Below are 22,450 nucleotides of genomic sequence, written 5' to 3' on the forward strand. Positions count from 1 at the left end.
ATGTTTAAATTGGAAGAACATTCATAAGCAATTTGAGGATGGGGTCTTGGGTTGACACGTAATTGGAATGGCAGCCCGTAATTTATGCACACCTTAATGCATGATATTGACTTTTAGAAATGTGATCTGAAATTGTCTTGCAAGCAAAAGAATGAATTGATAATATTCTCACTATGTAATCATAGCCGCAGCGGCTAAATGCTATTGGCTGGACAAACGCAAACAATCCAGCGTGTGGTGAACCTCATGTGATATTTAAATGTGTAGATCTGAAGACACGCATTGAGAGACGTGACGGGATTAAACGCTGTAATCCCAGAAGTCCCACCGAGGTCGGGAGGATTTCTGTCGCCTATAAAGGGAAACCCGGGGTTAAAGTTCACAGGAACACGCTGGTTTACTCCGGGTTGTCTCACTGTTCTTCCTGCTGTCTCGATCAAATTCAACCTCTGGTTTGGATGAACAGCAACGCTTGTTCTGCCGGAGCGGGCCGCAGATGTCGTCCGTCCGTAGGAGAAGCAGTCTCATCTGCTTTAGGTCATCTGTTCGTCTTCCACAATCCCCACGGCAACGCCTGGGGAAGTTCAGACTAACTCGACTTACTGCTAGTGTTGTTATAAGTTAGGTTATTACTGTCTTTGGAATTGTTTCGTTTCTCCCAGAGAGGGAAACCGTTGGTATTCCATTTGCGTCGTTTTGTTCCTACTGTGTGTGTGAGTCAGCGATGGTCTGTTCAGATCAGAGCATCGCCATGGTAACGTCCTTTGCTGCATCTGAATCATTCTCTGATCTCCTCCTTTTATTCCGACTGCTGGCTCACACTGCACGTATTATATGATGGGACGGTTGAGAGGTTTATCAAACGAGTTACAGATGGAAATCAGGCATTCAGTGTGGTGGCTGACTGGTTTTATTAGCATGCTGGTGCAACAAGCGAACCCTGAGGCTCTGCCAGCTCGAATGTGAGACTAAAACTATCCATATGAGGCCGATATGTTTGTATCCGATAAAGGGCGAGGGAGCTTGACGCGAACTTTCTTGCAGGGATGAAATTCAAAACGTAAGGAAGATGTTGAGACTGTCGGTTTGGATTTGTTTTAATGTTCTATACAGGTCAGGTGGAAGCTCAGTGGAGTCAGACCTCTGGAAGATGCTCGTCAAGGCGCGGGCTCCATGTTTGATGCCTCGCGTCTGACCTCATCACTCCCCATTCCCACGCATCGCCTGTACAAAATGTAGGGATTGGAGGGACAAAAACGGTCCACTGTAACTATAGGTGGGACCAAATGACATGTCTTGTACTGGTTAAGAGAGGAACTGTCTGCCCAGACTGGTTTAGCTCCATTGTGACAAATGTCTACCCAAATTCTGAGTCGATGTTTGTGGAAGCTAGAAGAGAATGATGGGCAGGAAAACCCGGCAGGTATTTATTAGAAATCGCACTGTAATTTATTCGTAACATTTCTGTTCTTTCGATCAAACTTGAGGGGGAAAAATAATTTGGGAAGTTTTGACTTTGTGGGAAGAATCAGTAAGTGTTGGACGTGCATTATAATGGCACCGGTTGTTCAGTCCATTGATGCATGTGAGCAATACAATTTGCCCCATTTCTTTTAAACTGAATTTGACCACTCGGACAACGATATGTACTTGCTCTTTTGTAACGCAGTTTTAATACCATTCTGCCAGTGTTAAGGTTTCCTTTTCCCCATAAAACAAAATAAAAAAACGGCAAGCTCATTGTGATTTTTATTTTTTTCCCTTTCACAAGTCATCATCTCATCGCATCAGGCGTTGTGGAGCTGTTCAGATCAGAGGAGAGTTCATTTTACACAGAGGTAAACTGCTTCAATAAATTAAATATCCACCTGAACCACACAGTATTTCCCCTTGTGTTGGTGTAAAAAAAAAAAAAAAAAAAAAAGAAATCACATAATGTAGACTTGGTGGGCAGGAGACACAGGTCATGCAGCGACACGGAAAATACAAAGAAACAACCATCAATCACCCACAACGATGCGAGACAAAGGTAAAGAAAAACGGTTGAGCAATACTGCATGAAATGTTTAAGATACTTTGCCCCTTCCATTAAACACCCTTTGTATCATTTCCCATTTCAAGAAATCCAATGCACTGCAGACGTGACCCAGATCACAAGGCTTTAAAATGACTGATCAAATCACATCACTGCACATCGGCAGGAGGTCAAATTCAGCACGTTTTCCACTGATGAAAAAGGAGTGACGGTTTTATCTCGTGTTGTACATCGTGCTGGACACGCTCCGTATACGTGACCTGATATACAAGAAAAGGTGAACTTTCAGAATCACCAGAATGATTTTCTTTTCCATCTCGACTCTGAAGAACATTTGGGTGGTAAAAATAAGACAAAGTTCACACACCATCAGAAAAGAAAAAAACTTATGACAGAAAAGCAAAATGTGCTTAAAATTTCTAGAACGAGACATTTTAATCAGGGCGTACAAGCGAGGTTGATCTGGAAAGGACCTTTTGCATTCCACCAAGCCGATGGAATCAGGATTATGTAACCGGGACTTCAGTTTATTCAGAGGTTATCGGTGAACGTTTGCACTAGGAGTAGCCGTCACCGAGCCTTTCAAGGAGAAGCTGCACGCCCATTTGTCAGTGAATGTTTTCAGCCACTGATCATTTCTCGTCTCCATACTGGCTTCAAGGCCTTTTAAATACACTTTAACCCTTTGCTCCGTGACAGTCATCTGGGGCTGCTGCCCTCTACGTGATTTACCCCCCAGGTACCCCAAGCCAATCTGGCTGCGGAAGCGCAGTCCCAACTTTAATAAGTGTTAAAAGTAACTCGTCCAATTTTATCATTAAGCACCAAATGCATTTTTCTTTCACATTAAAATATTGGATCAACATAATTTTAATATTACTATATTAATTGTCTTCTGTACCAAAAATGCAACAGAATGGTTAATATTCCACATCGTAGACAATCTGTTAGCGCCATGAGGTAACAGAGGACACACTAGTTTCTGCAAAAGCTGCCTCTTTTTAAAGGCATCTGAAACTTCAAATAGATTTCAGAACTAACCAAATACTTCCTAATGCTGTTGATCAGACGGTGGTTCATGCACGGGACCGGTTCCTGGACTTAAGAAGAGAGAGGATAACTAGTGACAATTTACTGATCAATACGTGAATCTGTTCTATAAACACGAGGTCGGTGAATGAATCTCTAGAGAAAAGAAACGATGGGTCAAACTGTGTGCTCGGTTTCTCCTCGTAGCTGCCAGAGACGACATCAGTTCGACAGAACGTTCACTAGCCAGTATGCTGGACAGAGGAATGGAGAGCGATCGGTTTTACAGCAGCATCGCAAACGAAATTCACTTCGACTCATCCAGACCTCAAGAGCTCTGCACCCCCCTCACACGAGTCAAATAACATTACATGTATCAAACACGGGAGATTATCAGAAACAAAACATCTGGGAGTGCAAATTGATTCCTGAATATTCCGGTCCGTGACGCCAAAGGGATTAAGCTGGCAGCAGGGCTGGAGCCGACATCATAGTTCACCATAGAGGACCAAGACCAAGGAAAAGGAAGTGATTCTGCTGGTTTAAAAATCATCAGGAGAACATCGGATAGACCCAGAGTCAGTTCTTACTGGTTCGGGTTTCTTGATTGAAAGAAAAAGGGGGGTTAAATAAAAAAAAAAAAAAGAAGAAAAATCACTGTTCACTTTAATGGACCTTTGTCTTTGGTTGGGTGATCCTGCGAACAACACTGTACAAGACGCCAAAGTTCTGTAAAAGGGGAAAAGAAAAGGTGTTCATGTCATCTTTCCAGACGCAATCGACTGAAAGAAAAAATATCTGACACGGAATCACCTCCTGTCAAATATGTTTCTGCTTTAAGATGACTTACCTGAATAGCCAGGTACATCACGCCTAAGTAGGCCGCAATGCAGACGGCCAGCAGCAAGTCGAAGATGGCAGGTTTCACTCTGAGTCACCAGAGCGACGAGGAGTAAAGGAGAGCAGAGGAGCGGTGTGAGAAACCCAGAACAAGAGCAAGCGGACCGACAGCTGTGAGCTCAGAGAGGGAGAAGAGCTCAAAACATACCTGTAAGCATTCATCGTCTGCTTCAGCTGGTCGTAGAATACAAACTCTGGATCCCTGAAAGAAAAACAAAACCCAAATCTGATAAGAATGGATGAACGATACAACATGCCGCAATGCTTTTCTGGAAAGACACTTTGAAATTTAACCCGTTTCTTTACCTTTTGTCAGCTTTTACATAGTGTCTCTTGACATCTTTGAGGTAGTGTCCGAGATGATACTCTAGTGTGGTCACCACGCTGCTGTCTTTGTCCACCAGCTGAGCAGCGCGGGGCTGAGCCGTGAGCCAGTCCACCACCGCCGAGAGCTGCTCCTCCTGGACCTGCTGATGTGACGGGACAGACACTGTAGCACGACAGATAACAGATAACAGAGATCGAAGCCACTTCAGTGGCCACGAAGCTGCAGAAACCGGAACCGCCAGACACGAGGACGGAGTGTGATGACGGCTGCATTGTAATAGAAAAAACACAAACGCATACAATACGATAAAATACAGCCATACACATATTACATCACGCGAAACAGTTTAATAAATCAGCACTACTTAAACTGAGATTTGTTGATTCAATTCCATCTATATAGCGCCAGATTTACAGGAGTAGCAGGGAAAGACGGAACCAAACTTCACCCACAAGAGCAAGCACTGCCCCCCTCCTCTTCAGCTGTCCTCTGTTAAGGGCAAAAATCTTGGACAAAGACTCCGTGCTCATTTCATCTGTAGTACCAGATTCTATATCAACAGCTGCGATGGTTTCTCTTCTGCAAATCCTTCGATTAGACAGTTCTGCAAACGGATGCTCAACTGACCGGCAGAATTCCGTGACTCACCATTTGTTCCGTGAAGATCTGCAGATCTCTCGGGGCCCCCTGTGGATTGCAGGAACAACCAACATGCCGCATGAAAATAACAAGTGGGAAGAGTCAAATGTCAACACACCGTCTCCTTCTGGGCCTTTACCTTTTCAGTGAGGTTGTAGATGACCCTGGCCAGCGCCTCTGCCACCACTTTGGTGTTCCTGCCGAGTTTCTGCACATCGACATGAGGCCTGTAAGACACACGCATACATGCGAAGCCCGTTAGAGGAAGTGAAATACACCAAAGCCTCCATCAAGAAACGACAAACCCTGAGGAAGAAGGGGAAGAGGAAGCCAGTAACAGTTTACATGGTGGGCCGAAATGCAGGAGATAATAGTGAGCAAACATCCAATCGAGTGATGCCTCAAAAGTGAAACCGCAAGGGCTGTAACGTGATGCGACAGACCTCGATGGGTCAGAAGAAGGGGAAAGGAACGAGTCTATAAGGACGTGCACCGATGGCATGAATGAAGATGACCAGCAGTTACAATGATGCCGATGATTCAGAGACTTGCAGTAATGAACCCACCCAGTAGTGGGCTCTCCCGCTCCGTGGCGAGAAGAGGGGGACACTGACCGCACGTCCATGATGCTGGAACGCTGTGCCAGGCGGTGGGACGGCAGATGGGACAATGTGAAAGCAGGTAACCGGCGGATCCCGAAGCGCTCGTGCTCCCAGGCCAGCATGTCGTCGGCCAGGTTGATTTTCTTGTGGACCATCGAGAACTTGACCTCTGGGTAATGACTGGCGACCACCTGAGGGGTAGAAATATAAACATAATGCAGTGGAAGTTAAGCAAAACTGATTCTAGATCTCCGCACGTGGAAAAGCTTCAAGTGTTAAAAGAAAAAAAAAAACGGGCTCAAGGGCATCTGTTAAACAGGATTTGACACTTTTTTTTAAAACTAATATTCACGAATCAAAGTGTAGCCGTAGGTTGGCATTCATGATTTTTTTTAAACTCTTACCATCTCCAGTTCCTTGAGCAGAAAATACTGAGAAGTTCCCTCTTTGGGAGGTTTGGACACATGGAGGTGCAGAGAGTCTCCATTCCCCAGAGTGTCCAGACACAAGACAAAAGCAACGTTGTCCTGCAGGAGACTGGAGTCTAAAGACAGACAGAGAGCGAAGCGTGGAGATAACAACGTTAACAAGCGAGTTTTCATTTTTATTTTATATTATATCCTGAAATCAAGACGTCAACATAATTAAAAACAAACATAATCTCTGTAAACCAAGCTCAGTTAAGTGATCTTGAGCTTTATTCTCTGCGTTTCCTCTGCGAGTGGGTTGAAGACTTTATCATCACTGCCTCTTGTGAGCGGCTCAATGGGAGTTTGTGTTTTCCAAATTCTGAACAATTCACAGCGGGACCGTGCCTCTGAACAGATGTAATGAAATATTGTCCAAATCAAAGCATACAGCTCCATAGAATAAACTGCACTTCAATGTTTCTATTCATTCTTACTTTTCAGCAACTTTTTAAATAAAGGTAGTCGGGAATTTTCAAACGCAAAATTTATTTTGAGCAGTTTCGTGGCCAAAGAAAAATAAATAAAATAGATTATGAAGAAAAAAAAGCTGTACAGTCCATAAGACAAACAATTAGGCCTATCTGATGCTCGAAATAGAGTGGGGGGGGGGGAGAAGAGAAACTTATTGAACCCCACCCCAATCAGTGAGATACATTTATACAAAAATGGACAAATTATCAAATCAACCATTTCCAAGTGAAGGAAACTGATCACACCTATCAGTATCGTACTGGACCACTGATCAATACCTGTATGGTCCAGGTTGTCCTCCAGCCACCGCTTGGTGCCTTGGTAGTTAAACTTCCCCCCACCAGATACAAAGAACAGCAGATTGTACCTAAACACAGAACATCAACGGGTCAGATCTACAGGAAGCATCATCTGAGGGACGGTGCGCATGGAAGCCTGGAAATAGAGACTAAAGGAGTAAAGAGTGAATATCAGAGTAACAATTAACAAATAAAGCTCAAACCAAAAAATAATTTACCGTAAAGTCCAGAAGTCCCTCACTCAGCATTCTCTGCAAGAAGCGAGTTCCTCCACTCGGCTACTAAATACATGTCGACGCATCCTATTATCGACTGCTCTAAATGTTTAACACACCCCAGGGTAATTCTTCTGGGTGGTGGAGTGCTCAGGTAATGCCCCACAAAGCCCCCAGAAAGCATTTTGAGCACACTAACCCGATAAATCTTACGGTTAGAATAAACCACTCGGATCAGCAATCAATAGTACTTCTGCAGCTCATCATGTGCACAATGCACGCGTTTTTGTCGACATAATGTATTTAATAAGAGGACACAGTCAGGAATGCACAATGATATCATGAAAACATTCTCGGCAGCATCGTTTCTCACCCAGCGTGCGTCCTCTTGTATGTGTAAAGTTTGGAGAAGAGACGAGCGAGCTCTAATAACATGGACACTCCGCTCGCGTTGGAGTCCGCTCCATACGACAGCCACTGGACGACAACAACAACAAGAACGCACTCTCGGATTACTTTGAGAAGAAATGAGGGGGTTTAATTTAACAGAACTTCAGGGGCTAAACACGCAACACGCTCCTAAAACGAGAAGACGAGCAGCGAACGTACCGGAGCAACACCAAACGAGTCATAGTGAGTGACCACGACGATAGTGGGCAGATCTTCTCCTCCGACTCCGGCCAGACGGCCCTGACGGATAAAGAGATGAGACAGAAACATAAAAACGTTTGACGAGTAGAATGACCCGGGGCGTCGGATTCATTCATGCTACCGCGCGTAACAAATCTGAGGCTGTTAGCATGAATTTGGGTCGTGGGTTATGATGAAGCCTGTCCCCAGCTGACTACTGCTAAGAGGTGGGGAGGGGGGGGTTACACCCTGGACAAGTCACCAGTTTATCACAAGGTCACACAGAAAAAGACAGACACCCACTCACACCTACGGAAAATTTAGAGTGATCAATTCACCAGTTCCATGTTCGTCGGGAGGAAGCCGGAGAACCCAAAGAAAGCCCATGAAGGCACGAGGGGAGAACATATAAACTCTGCAAAGCCCCCCAGGAGGAATTTAACCGAGGACCTTTATGTTTCCATGATTTGAACTCGCGCTAAGAATGTTCAAGTCCTGCCAGGTCCCTCACCTCTAAACTGGTGATGGCCCAGTCGCTGACGGCTTTACTCTGACTTCCACTGGTGACCATCTGGAAGCCATTGGCTGTGGCCGTGTGCAGCAGCACTGCGGAGGAACAAAAGGAAACTTCGGATCGGATCACGCCAAATATGCTGCCCTTTCATCTGTGCTTGTAATCCAAACAAGGTTCTCCACCTTCAGCTGCTGACAACGCGCCCTGTGAAGAGGAGGAGGTCAGGGTTTGGGTGTAGATGGACAGCAGTTCATCGTCCTCCACGGCAAAGTAGACGGGGACGATGGTCTCTGTGGCTAACATCTCAGGCTCCAGCTCCATGAACTGCTGCACAAGATGAACAGATTAACAAGCATCAGAATCAGATTAACTCTGATAATCTCCTTCGAACCCCACAGACGTAGCCTTATTCATGAGAATCGGGGATTTAGACGGACGGAACCTTAAAAGAATCCTAATGAAAAAAAGAAAACTCCTCAAATAATTTAGCAGAAAGTTGTTTTTAACATATACAAACATATTAGTTATCAAATGTGTGCTACTTGTTTCCAGAAAGAATAATGATCCGACGGATAAAGCAGGCGAGTCCAATCAATCAGAACTCGATCAGAACCCGCCTCACGCGGATGATATTAATCTCTGCAAGCTCAGGACGTTTTCAGAGGTCTCCCTCTCTGGATCTGGCCCATCAGAGCGTATCATAGTTCCTCACCGGCCGGTACAAAGTTGAACAGAGACTATTCGAAAGAGTGCGAGCGCCCGCGAAACACTAAAGTTGTTCACATGCACTTTTTAAATTCATACTCCTTGTGCGTAAGCGTGGAATCACCTGCACTATGTCCTGGGGCACAGCGGACATGTTCTTGGGCAGGATGATGACCACAGCCCCGGCAGACTGGCGTAAGGCTTTCTGATACTCTTCATAGGAGAAGTCTGCCAGCCGCATGATGACACAGCGACGACTCAGAACCTCCGCCTCCACGGTCCGAGCCTCCGTGTTCAGGATGGCGTTCCTGGTGCCTGAAAGGAGAAATCCGTTAAGACGCAATGCTTCTGGTTTCTATGGCGATGGAAAGATTATCAACAATCTAACGCAATTGTTCTGAAAGACAAGTGACAAGCATTAATGAGGGGAAATAATTCTAACCGCAAACCATAACAAAATAATTATGCTGTATTTGTGTTGCAATAATGTTCTGCTAATGTCTATTAAAGTAACCATGACAACGCATCACGCTTTTGACATTTCAACTAAAGTTGTATTGATGCTGAATTAAGTTACACAGATACAGTCAAAACGCTTCATAGGCTCCGGAGCTCAGTCCTGGGCTGCTCACAAGAAAATAACAATTCAAAACGATTAAAAAAAGCACGTCAAGGCTTCCGCCACACACTTTAAAATGACTTTTGCATTTCCTTTTGAGAGAAACGCCGACATGCTTCGGGGAGGTCAGCTAGCCTCGCTCTGCATGCAAGCGAAGCTATGCTATGTTAGCAGCTAGCTTGACAGCGCTAGCCTGCATTGTCATTTTAAATGTTACCACAGGAAATTATCCAGCGACACAAACGAGGCTAATTCAAACTGGCAGTAGCGGCCCGCTCGCATTCCCTCCGCCGCGTTAGAACGCAGAAACGGCGCTCACCGTACGGCTGTCCCTGCAGGTCGTACTGCTGCATGCGGTACACCGTGAACTCATGCGCCGCCTCGGCCGGCAGCGGCGACACCAGGATGAGCACAGCCGGGATAAACACAATAAAGGTGAGGGGAAAAGACGATTTAAACATGTTATCGAACACTTCGCTGGCCTCCTCGAACATCGTGGCGATTGTGTTCAGCACACAGCAATGGGCAACGCAGTACTTTCAGCTGTCAAAGCGCTCAGCAACTGGTTAGCCAGGAATCCCAGCTGTGGTGAGTAATTGTGATCCGGCAAATAAATGGACAACCCCTAACTCTGGCACTGGGACTAGAACAAATACAGAAATATTGATAGTTTATAATAATTCGGTAATAGGACGTGCTATGTGTTAAAATGCATGTTTTTATTCAAAATGTGATGACATCTTTAAATCAGAGTTGAATCACGGTTCATCAGGCATCTTCTCGGGCAGCTGAAGTTGAAGGACCGTGTTTTGATCAGTGACACTAGATGGCGCTATACAACGCAGAAAAGGCTCATTAGAAATAGATTGCTGCAGTTTTTCTCGGCCGCCTTGGTGCTTTTCTCGGTTCAGAATTAAAATGATCATAAATATGAGTTTATGTAATAACATTTAGTCATTTGTGCACATCACAGTAGCAATTTCTCCTTCCTCTGAACAAATTGCAAATGCTTTTGGACATGTATTTCTTTTCATACAATTCTGTTTTATAACATTATAATTTGGTTATGTCATGTCAGTCAAAAGCAGACTCACAGCAGAGTCATGCAGAGGGACTCACCACTCCAGGTATTAGTTTTATTGGGAACCATTTATTGGCATCCATAAGTATAGTTTGTTTTGACTGACATGACATAAGCAAAGCGACTGAGGAAAAACTGTAATAATATGAAACCACAATCATATCAAAACACATCTGCCATTATATCACATCGATATTATGCTTAAATATATTCTTGTTTATGAGTGACAATTTCCAGGCACTGTTAAGGAATAAGAAGGAGCTGGACATAATATTCGTCTTCCTCCTTGTCTCTCGTTCCCAGCGCTGCTCCACTAAGTGGCAGATAAATTCTGATATGATGTCCTGCCATCCAACTTAATGGACCTCTGCGTCATTATTTCCTGCTGTGTGAGTAATCCACGGTCCCGTTGGTGAAACGACAAGCAAATCGTCAAACCAATGCTGACTTTGAAACCATTTGTGATGATTTCATGCTACTGGGAAATTATTGTTTGGATATCTGCTGACAAAGAAAGCATAGTGTTGAACATATTTATGATATAGATCAACTGACACAGTCGCTTAGTAAAAAAAGAAATATATTTCTAAATATGTTATAGCAAAGACTCCTATTCTTTCATAGACACACGGTCACACACAATAGATGAGCTGTTCGATGTCCTCATTTGTTTCCAGTGCTCCTGGGAATGTCCTGAATGAGACCGGCCTCTGCACTGACCTCCAGCCACAGAAAAGCCCCATTTCTGTGCGACCACACAAAAGATACAGTCAGTGTGTGTGTGTGTGTGTGTGGGTGTCCCACAGATTAACGGGCGATTAGCCACCTAAAAGTATAAGTATGCCATTTCTGTGCAGCGTGCCTGTGTAAGTTGCTCACTGTTGCCTTCCGTTTCTCACAGGATGCTGCCATTTTCTCTCCACACAGTAAGCTTGCTCAAACACTTGCAACCCGGAAGGTCAGAATCACGGCTCACGGGAAACCAAAGATTGGTTCTAAGAGGTCAGCTGGGATTTCAATAAAGAAATGAAATACTTGCACAGAACATAAAAAGTAATTTGAGATGTCTTGAAGTGCAACTGTGTGTTCTCCACATGACCTGGCGCTGATGGATCGGCTGAGCGTGCCAGGATGATGGCTGCGTCTCAATAGAAAATATGATCATCATTCGATTCTTTTCTCTCCTGATGATTTATAGTTATTTGTAGCCAGAGGCTTGCTGGATGCAATATCGGCCCTTGCAATTGATTTACCAATCATTTTCATTAAGGTCGGTGGAAATTAGACAAAAGAAAAGGGACAGTTGAGCTACAGCCTTTGAGACGGTGAGACGGTGCACAGCAACAGTCCGATAATGGATGACGAGGGCTCTTGGAGCCAGCCGTTCCATTAGGTTTTGTTAATGCGGTCATCCGCCTTCATATCCACTTTCAGAGACACTCACTCATGCTGGCCAGTTTCTCTCTCTTTTGCTTCCTCCACTTGCTTTCTGCTCTTGACTTGCTCTTGCAACGTACCGTGTTGTGTTTTACCTTTCTATTTGGGCTCCCCTGTCTTTGCTCTTCTCCCCTTTTTCTCAATAATTCTCTACAGTTCATCAACGAAGTGCTGTGGCTTGTAGTTTTCATACAAAATCACCAAAGTCATTTCACAAAGGTTTAAGGGTACATATTGTCTCTAAATTGCTACAGAGTTCACAATTTTTCAACACATACTTCTTAGAAGCTCATTTTCACATTTGTACTCTTCTCTAATGTTTTACACACAAATTGGTGAAATTGAGAAGTCCCGGCTTGTGACACGGAGGGGAGTGTAATGACTGTCAGTAATGTGTATACTGTACATTAGTGAGGAAACAGAGAACATTTCATGAATGAAGACACGCATGTAAACGTGTGTGTGTGTGTGTGTGTGGCAATCACTTTCTGTACAATGCTGGGAAGGGAAGCATAGTGATGGGAGCGGCTTTTCTTTCTTTCTTTACCTTAAAGTCTTTGCTAGTTTGATTAAATGCTATTTAGTAGAACTGAAGAGGGCCTGACATGTCAGCTAATTTTGCAGTGGAATTTTGATCTCCCTTTATCCTTGGGATCAATTTGACCCCATTCAATGTTTGTCATTCAAAAAATAATAGTTCACTTTTTTTCTTTACTTCATATTTCACAACTTCAATAAGCTAAACACACATTGAATGCATTGGAGTCAATATGAGCCTAAGCTGTTTTAAATGTGTAAAACGTGTGTGTGTGTGTGTGTCCTACTCTATGAATGTATCTCTAATGTTCTGCAGTAGCTCCATTCATAAAGTTACTTTCTTTCCACTGTAGTGAAGATCAAAGGGCTCCATGATTCTCCTGCAACATTGTTTCCTCTCGTTGTTCCTTTCCTTCCTGCTTCAATCATACAGATGGATCTTCCTCTCTTCCAGACCAGATGTGTCTCCATCTCCACATCTTAAATGGAACATCTGCTCCAGGAGGCAGGCTTTGTAGGTCATGAGGCAGTCCCAGCTTCGCTGGTGTTCATCAGGGTATTCAGTTATTTGGTCGATGTTTGATGGTTTATAAAGTCAGTGACTAGAACTTATACTTAAAACCCTTTAAAACTCAGTGGATCATATCATACATCATAAGTTTTCTTTTCAAGATGAATTAATTATAATAATGTACTAATTCGCCCTACAATGAACTGGCGGCTTCTTCAGGGAGCCTCTCCCGTTGACTGCTGGGAAAGGCAGATAAACCGATGTCATAACGACGATGATGGCATCGTCTAAACGTGCGCTATGTTCAATGTGTGATGAAATGCATTTTACAACTCAGTTTCAGTGACAGTCGTGGAGGTACGCATCAGCCGGCTGTTCCAGAAACTATCTGAAGAACCAAACCATCAGGCCGTTCGTGACTGATAACAGAGTGTGACTATTTATCTTGGTTCTAATTCATTCCATAGTTTCTTCCACCCCTTTGAATATTATGTTTACAGTGAGTCAGCGCCTCTGACCTTTTCCTCATCACTTTGTTTCTCTCTCTCCCCCAGCTGAGAGAGCGTCTCTCTCCGCGATTCTAAATGCATAAAAACCAAATTGCAGCAGGCTAGAGGTACAGCGTGGGCCGGAGATGCTAATGTAATGAACTTGGCTTCATGGAAATATGAGGCAATTAAACTCCCACGGTGCCTTCCTCAGAGCCAGACAGACTGACCGAAGGGGAGTGTTAGAGACCTTGAAGAGAGGGAGAGAGAGGAAGAGAGAGAGCAAGAATGTTCAAGAGACAGGGAGAAGAAGAGGGGGGGGGGGGGGGGTCGACTGAGAGAATGGAGCCATTTTGCAGGCCCACAGAAGTAGGATGTGTGCTGGCTGTGATTTAGCTTAAACACCAAAAAGTCACGAGGCGGCCTCCTCCTCCGCGGATCGGTTTGGACCTGCAGGAGAACTGTCCCTCCGGCACCCTCCTGCTGTTTGTTTTGGGTGTGTGCCCGCCTGATTGGCCTAATGGCTGTCTGATTACAGGCCAGGTTTAGCTTGATCAGACGGTCAGACTCAGGAATCAATCAAATGGGGCTCATTTAGAGCTCAGTAGCTTATCAAATATGATGAAAGTTGGTTGAGCGAGCATATCAAGAGTCAGAATCAATCCGAATGTGGTGACACGCTGATCCGCTCCAATCACAGAGCCCTGATCCCTGGGATTTTGCCACATCTGGTTTGTAATTGGCTGAGCTGCTGTGAGGGTGATGCAGAGGGCCGAGAGGGCTGCTTGAGGTTTTCTTCCATCCAGCCTGCTTGACGAGATTTATGAGAGAAGTCCAATATCTGCCAGCAAACCATCACAGAATGGAGCCACACAGCCTGTGTCATCCTATATCACTCTCTCTCTCTCCCCTGTGGATTCATTGTTTGCTATGAACATAAATATCGGCTGGTGTCTGCCAGATGCACGAAAGTGCGGGAGCAGGGAAAGAGGGGGGGAGGGGTGTGTGTGATTTAAATCCTACTGAACCTTCAGGAAGTAATCTGGATCAGGGCACGCAGGAGAGAGCGAATGGTTTCCGTCTGTTGCTGTTTGTTCTCACGCTGAGACTCGTGTGAAGTTAGCCTTCCTCAGCACATGTTTTGTCCGCTTTCTTCGTGAACATCTCTGTAGTGATCCACAGCTAATCGATCTCGCTGCAGATATGATTACAGTCTCGCATAAACACTAAACATCTGAGCCCAAAATGACCTCCTCAGTGAGGAATTGTATCCAGAGAGAGGCTCTTTGATCTGGCCTCATCCTTGGAAGATGCGCTCTCTCTCCCAGCCAAGATAACACTTGAGCACTGTTCTGTTGGAAGATTTAAAAAAAGCAAACAAACAGCAGATGCATTGTGTAAATAAGTAATGACTCATTTTATACACACCAGACTATGTCACCAGTCTAAAGTGTTGACAGATCTGAAAAGCCGACGGAACTCTAATTTAATGCTGCATTTTCAACAGTGTGGCCTTATGTTGAACTGGAAACTGTTTTCTTTGCATAAATGTGTAATTTGCGAGTTGTGAGTGTGTTTATGTGCTTTTAAATGTTCTGTTCGCTTTGGAAATACTCAATATGAATATAAAATACACCATTATTACATAATATGACCTGATATGAGTAATGTCATGCAATAATAATTGTTCATAATTACCTTGCTGGAGGGAATTTGAGCTGAGTTTGAAGTACAATGAGGGGTGACGGTGCTCTTGCCTTCTTGTGGCTGAATACTAGATGGGGATGCATTGAGGGCCTGACAGGAGCTGATTCATCATCCCACACAGATCATCCATCACCAGCAGCAGGCACAGGAGCAGCAGTGTGGTGGGTAACAGCCCAGGAGCATATGGGGAGCGCTCTCCTCCAGCTGCCTCAGTCGGTACTCAGGCTTACATGGGCTTCAGAGCTTCCTTTAATGAATTGCAGCGATACGTTCAGCGTGTGCAACATTCAAGTGCTGGAGTGATAGATTAGGAACAGCAGAAAAAGGCAGTTACAAGATTCCGTGCGTTCTGAATCCAAGGTGTGAGAAATGAACAGGACTAAATGATGATGACTGATGAATATATTTATCAGATAGAATGTTAGAGTACAAGTACAGTCAAACAGTAGTATGTAATATAGTACAAATGGTCAAACACCCTGTCTAAGAGGAGCATTTCAAAAAAGCCCTTGCGGTCTTGTTTTCGTTGAAAGTCCTTAGTACATAATTAATCGACATTTAACAATAGCAATAAAAATACAAATAAATGACTCCATTGATGCAAAATAACAATAAATGAAAAAGACACATAATATAATAATCTTTGACATATCCTGAAGTTTCAGCTTGGATTATTTAATCTAAACTTTTGATCTAACTAAATCAGAATATTTGACATCTGTTCCTACTTAGATATTATTTATTATTTGATTTTTTTTTTATTCGATATTCATTAATGTATTTTAGTGTGTGATTGTTTCTGTTACAAGTTTTACCATTTTTATGGTATTCATTTGTTCACACCCTCAGGAATTGTTTTGCTCTGTGAAGATTCCATTTGAATTATAATTTTTCTTAAACTATTTCTTAAAGAATGACAACTTCAGGGTAGCTACTGTGGCATGGTATTTGCTGTAAATATGCTACAGTCATGTTATCATCTCTGTCCATGCTGATGAATAACATCAGCACAATTACAATCTCACAATGAAAACATTAGCAACTTAAACCAGCATATAACTTTTCACACAGGCAGAGGATACCATGCATGGAACAGATGGTTCCTCAGGAGGAGCGATGTCATTCACACAATCTATTAAAATAGAACAATTGGGAGTAGTTAGAGGTTCAGCATTTTATTGTCATACCTGAGTCGGAGCCGCACCATTATTGCTATAGATAGATATAGATATATGCAGAGTCATGACTTTAGTTCTTTGGTTAAGAAACCAAATATGGACAGAGGGATATATTGACCAGATGACACAATAAAACATTAAAGGATCAACAAAGTTATTACATAAACATATGCATTTACACCTGTATACCTGAACACCGCTGTGTTTTTTGTCTTGTATGTTAAGGTACTGCATCGTGCACTGGCCTTCCATGTGTCCACAGTTTGCTGCTTCTGTTCCATCGGGACAGGGCAGTAGTGTCATCCCGATGTGACCACAGCATTTCAGCCTGCCAGTGGCTCTGCTTGTATGAGGGTACAAGCAGAGCCACTGGGCTTTGGCCTCATGCATTACAGCCAATATACTGTATTTGTGTCTTTCTTGCCTACCTATACTCATCCGTCCATCCTCTATCTTTGGAATTTATTCTCTGCAACTTGGCTTCCCCATTTTGCATCTTCTTCATCTCACCTGCTCATTCTCTCCTTTAAGCAAAAGTACAAGTATAATTATTAACATTCTTAATGCTTAGGGCCTCAGTTTATTGCTTGCTGTCTCCCTGATGTGGCTCACACAAAGACCAAAATGTAACTGAACCATTGTTAATGTCATGAGTCACACCAGTGTTTCTTCTATGCCAAATCAAAATGACTGCTGTGGAAAAGAGGCAATTGAAAATTGTTGTTGTACTGAAAAAGAAAAATCGAAATCATCTACAATACTAATCTCTCTGCCGTTAATGTCTTTTTTATTCAGTATCCATGCTGCTCCACTGGGAGGAGAGGCAAACTCACACTGGAAACAGGATGTGGGCAAGAGAACTGGGCTCCCAATTGCCAGCCTTTAGAGCTCATTTGCATAGGTTATGTGTGTGTGTCTTTGTACAAGTGTTTTGTTTGTCATTGACTGTCCACTGAAATCCTTGTTTGCATGTGTGTCTGCATAGTCGCCCATTGTCACTTTGTGTTTGTGTCTGTGTTTGTGCTCTTTCCCTTGTTTGTTGCGTAGGTTTCATTTCCCAGCAGAGCACCGTGCATGGCATCCCCTCTGGCACTGTCTTCAGCCCACATGGAAAAGTTGACGACAAGCAGCCAGGCTGTATGTCAATCCCTCCTCTCTTTGCACTCTGGTTGTGTGGATCAGCTGCAGACATATTTGACACACACACACACACACACACACACACACACACACACACACACACACACTCACACTAAATTAAATATTTCAAAATAAAATTCATGATTACAGAAGACTTGCGACTGGGATTCCAGTCAGACTGAAATCACAAACATTAGTACTTTTAAGGCTTGTTCTTGACTGTTTTGGCTACTAAATATGAAGGTAAAAGCCCAATCAGTCACCCCAGTGCTCTAATTTATGCTGCCTAGAATATCTGTATACTTCAGTCCAATTTAAACAAACAAAACACCAGTGGGAAAATATGAAAAAAAGGCCGACATCAGCACCTTGGCAGGAGGAATGAGCTCACTGCCTTGAAAGATGGATTGTTTCATGCTGAGACAGCAGCACCTACATGATCTATGACTAATGTAGTGCTACAAAAGTTTTCATCCCCTGAAACTATTTTCTCACTAGTGCTGATTAATTTTCTTTAATTTTCAGAGTGGACAGTAGAACCTGATTTGTTATCATCAGGTTCTACCTGCTCATTTTTGGAAGTATCCACCTGTGAGTCAGCAGTTTTAACAGGTCAGCTGTTCTGCACACTGAAGCCTGGAAAACACACACTGAGTCAATAAGAGATTAGTAGGTGGCCGGAATAATCATAAAAAACAACAACAACAACTAAAACCCAGCAACAATTACAATATGTAAGTTATTGACAAAGTTCAGAGTCATTATTGTGTCGACTCCAGGCTTTGTCGTGAGCACTTAAACAAAGTTTTGCCGTGTCAGCTTTGGTTTGATTTTACTTTCAAATTTGAAACCAAATTATGTCAAGCGACACAGAAAAAAATATCCAGAAAAACAGTGTCCAGTTTCTCACCCACTGTCAGCTGGGACAGGCTCCAGACCAACCTCCGGGACTCCCACAAGAACAGATGGAGACGCATTCTCATAAAGGAGAACACTGCTCCCAAAGTCCAGCTTAGAGATTCATAGTTCTTACAAAGCTTATTTCAATGCATAAGAAAACTAAAACCTACTTTGACCAGCAGAAGCACAGCAACAGGATAAGGCCATCAATCAAGGAGTGGGATGATAAGGATAAGGAATTGGCCAAAAACAACCACCTGATTGAACTGAAGTTTGGGTTGAAGAAAGCAAACAGATGCTCGCTGTTGGTGCGAGAGAAGTAACCACAACAAACCAACCAATCTGTCTTCCTCATGTTTAATAATCATAATAATGCATTGATTTTATATAGCACTTCTCTGGGTACTCAAAGACGCTTCACGTTGTATGTGCATTATTCAATCACTCAGGTAAGGCAACAGGGCCGAGGCTGCCAATCCCACTGACCCCACCGACATTCAATCGCTCACTCATTCACACAGGCAATGCGGGTGAAGTGTCTTGCCTAAGGACACAACGTACACATGTGCCCAAGCCTGGAATCTAACCACCAACCTCCCGATCATAGACCGACCCGCTCAACCACCTGCGCCACCGTTGCCAGGTTTCTCCGACTGTTCCGGTTTCCCTGAACATCCCAATCACACAATGGAGAGATGCATGGTTATGATTAACTCTAATCCGAGCAGCCAAGCAAACCAATCGCCCAATCAACTCTGGCCCCCAAATGCCCACCCAAAGAGCATTTCTTCTTCTTCTTGTTTTTGTTTTTTTTTTGAACAAAATGAGATCCAGCTTTATTTATGCTTGATAGAATTAGACAATGTGAATTAACTAATGTAGTTGTTAATGAGATGTACATTAACAAAATGCTCCTCTATGTACACATAAAATAATTAATTGATCCACCATAACTGTAATGCAAAAATACATCTTGAAGTACAACAAATCAGCTTCAACTCATCTCCGCTGCAATGTGACGGTGGCCCTTTAGAGGTAAATGATAATACTCTAGACTACACTGTATATGTTTTTCTAATTTAGGCGATGGACTATCACAGGACTGTTGCTTCATTAGCTCAGAAAAATAGGCAACTCATTCTGGAATAAGACCCTGAAGTCTAATTTCGTGCAGGGTAGCAATAGATCGCACGGATAACACAGCTGTGAGTCGTGAGACGGACAGAACGCCCTAAGAACATTGCAGGGGCTGCAGTTCCCGTCCCCAAACCGCTTTTGTAAGATATTATCTAACTTCAAAGAGAACACAAGAGTCTAATTAATGGCTGGTATGTCTGGACATGTAATACTCTTTGAAATACTGTCTAATCTTAGCTGCTGTCCTGTAATCATTTTGGATTTACAGCGGGGAGCAGCATTTGGAGACATCGGTGCCCGGGTCTTTGCCTCAGAGAAGCCTCATTAGGACGTCTGCGCTTGTGTACCACAGTCTAAACTTTGTTCTTTACATATTCTGTGGTGCATCAATGTCATTATATTCGTTTTTTGTTTTTTTAACAAAGTGAAGACCTTTTACCTTCACTAACTTTTTGTGCAGAATGAATGAAAGTTCAGCGGGACAGAAAAGCCACTTTGAACACAAATTGCTGTGTCAATAGAAATTTTGACTTTCTCCTCTGGGTCTTCTGTCACGATCCACCGTCAAAGGGCAGATGAAATGCTGTCAGCGCTCAGATGGCTTTATTGTCACAGTGATTTACTGAACACGATGCCTGAGATTTAGCGACATGAGTGGATGTAGCTTTGCAACCTTTTAAAAAAAAGTGCTTTTTCATATATTTTGCAGTCTTGTAAAAACAATTGCATTGGCATTTTTTCAATTTCTGGTTTCACAAAATTGACTGGATTACATTTAATGATTTGCTAAACCTGCCGAGGTCACACTGCCAAGGTCACACGTTTTCTAGGCTTAACAACTATGAGAGGCTTTACATTTCTATATGTGTTGTATTGTGGTAATACGTTGTCTTAGTATGATGGGGTTACATGTACCTGCATGGTTATCAGGTACCTGCACTCCTTCAATGGACCTCAGCACCTCCATGAAAGAGCAAAGAGAGACAGTGTACCTTTAAGGGATAGCTCACAGGAGGAGAAGAAAATATGCCAAGAAGGAAGGAGAGGAGGTATGCATGTGTACGTGTACAAGTCAAACTTAGAGAGAGAGAGAGAGAGGGCTGGAAGAGAGATAAGCAGAAAGGGAGGCAAAGACAGAGAGATACAACATTGCATTAGGCACTAAGAGCCATTCCTCACTCGCTAAAGACTAATGCAATTGCCACAATAAGACTGTCTCAGCGGAGCCTGTAAAAAAAAAAACTAGAGTGGAATGAAAGAGGAGAGGCCAGGAGGGAGGGAGGGTGGGAGGGAAGAATGGAGGTAGGAGGGGAGGAAAGACGGAGGACTGCCAGCTCTTGCCTCCAGACTCTCGTATGGACAGTGGACCTCCTGGGACAACTGGTTGGAAGTCTCTCTCTGTCTCTGCTATTACTCCGGGGCGTGTGTGTGAGTGCCTGAGTGGGTTGGTGCTCTGCTGTGCCGCCGGAGTGATTTATCAACTTTGCAGGGAGGAGAAAGAGGGAGAGAAGGGGAGACAACTCCGGTAGCAGGGCAGGCAGCAGCCACCAGCCGGCTGGCTGGGTGTGTTAACTCCACATCTGACCTCTGTGGGAACGGAGCAGCCTCCATTCCTCTCCTCCCTGCGTGGGAGCAAGGGGGGGGGGGGGGAGATCTTCATTTATCCACCTCTCTCTGTGCTCATTGCTGGGCTTGGAGTTTTTGGGAAGCAGCCCTGGAACATGTAGGACATGACGGGAGTGGACAGCTTTCGCAGAGAGGCCTCAGTGGGAGTCCTGAGCTCTGAGGATTGCACTGCCGACTGATTTTTGGATCTGAAATTGCACAGTTGGCAAAGTCAGTCAGTCACTAGCCAGTCAGATGTTCGGTTAGCCAGTGAAGCGGTCAGTGGGGTCCTTGCCGAGGACTGACGCTTCCTCTTTGTGCAAATCCTCATCTAAACTCTAAGCTGACTCAGACCCACCCAGTAGCACAAACGGACCTGTGGGCATGGTGAGTGGCAAAAATACCTCTCTCTCTGTCTCTCACATGCTTTTTCACACACTTTCCCTTTCTGACTCAACTTTTACATTTCTAAGTTGCTAATTGTTTTTCCTATGTGATGTTGCTCTGCTTCGTTATCCAGCTTTATTTTAGTTGGTAGCCGACTGGTGAGATGATGACAGATTTAATTAAAGCTTCAAGCCTTATGCCATGGAGATAAAGCAGTTGTTGAATTCTGACTCTGATATTTTTGGGATGACACTCGGGAGAAAAATGCATCTATTTGTATAACAAGATTTTGATTTGACAGCCATCATTGGCTCAACAGAGATATCTCACTAGTTTAATGTTGCTGTTGACGCTGGTTGACAAATGAAATCTATTTGTCTGAAGCTGCAGCATTCCTTTAAATTACATGTCAATGGAAAACCTTATAAAAGTTGAATAAAGCTGCATTGGGTTTTGATCCCTGCTCACAATGGAATGTGAAGTATATGAATTCTGTCAAATTTTGGCATTAACATGAACAATAAACAATTTCTTATGTCACACTAAATCTGCAGTACATTGCAGTTGCAAATACGTATGTTGCAGTTGCAAATACATACGTTGCAGTACGTACGTATTTGCCCCTGTGAAAATGGTCACGTTGGGAGAGGCTTGTATGTTGAATGCATGTTGTGTTCTGTCACATGGCTAGATGTCTGACGAGCATAGTCTGAGTGAATGGGAGCTCCAATGGAACTCAATCTCAAAAGCATGACCAAGCACAAACGTGTAACGGTGACACCAATGCAGTTTACTTACCAGGTTTGGCCCCTGGCGCCCAGAGCTGAGCATAGTTAACCAAAAAAAACAGCAACTTAAACAGTTAACATTTGAGTTTGAGGAAAGC

At 43.6% G+C, this 22,450-nt stretch overlaps 1 protein-coding gene across 1 annotated transcript; it reads right to left on the reverse strand.

Annotated features, from left to right (window-relative positions):
• Window positions 1-3,443: 3,443 nt before the first annotated feature.
• On the reverse strand, window positions 3,444-9,950 carry ncln (nicalin). The gene is made up of 15 exons (XM_068743650.1): window positions 9,776-9,950; window positions 8,962-9,152; window positions 8,315-8,459; window positions 8,130-8,224; window positions 7,598-7,678; window positions 7,362-7,465; window positions 6,753-6,841; window positions 5,938-6,077; window positions 5,498-5,724; window positions 5,071-5,158; window positions 4,941-4,979; window positions 4,271-4,431; window positions 4,113-4,166; window positions 3,915-3,993; window positions 3,444-3,793 (listed from the first exon to the last, which is right to left on the reverse strand). Exons 1-15 carry the CDS (start codon window positions 9,948-9,950, stop codon window positions 3,731-3,733), a joined length of 1,731 nt encoding a protein of 576 aa, XP_068599751.1. The 3' UTR covers window positions 3,444-3,730.
• Window positions 9,951-22,450: the final 12,500 nt, after the last annotated feature.

This window comes from Brachionichthys hirsutus, chromosome 9 (assembly GCF_040956055.1).
Source record: "Brachionichthys hirsutus isolate HB-005 chromosome 9, CSIRO-AGI_Bhir_v1, whole genome shotgun sequence".
NCBI classification, from domain to species: domain Eukaryota; kingdom Metazoa; phylum Chordata; class Actinopteri; order Lophiiformes; family Brachionichthyidae; genus Brachionichthys; species Brachionichthys hirsutus.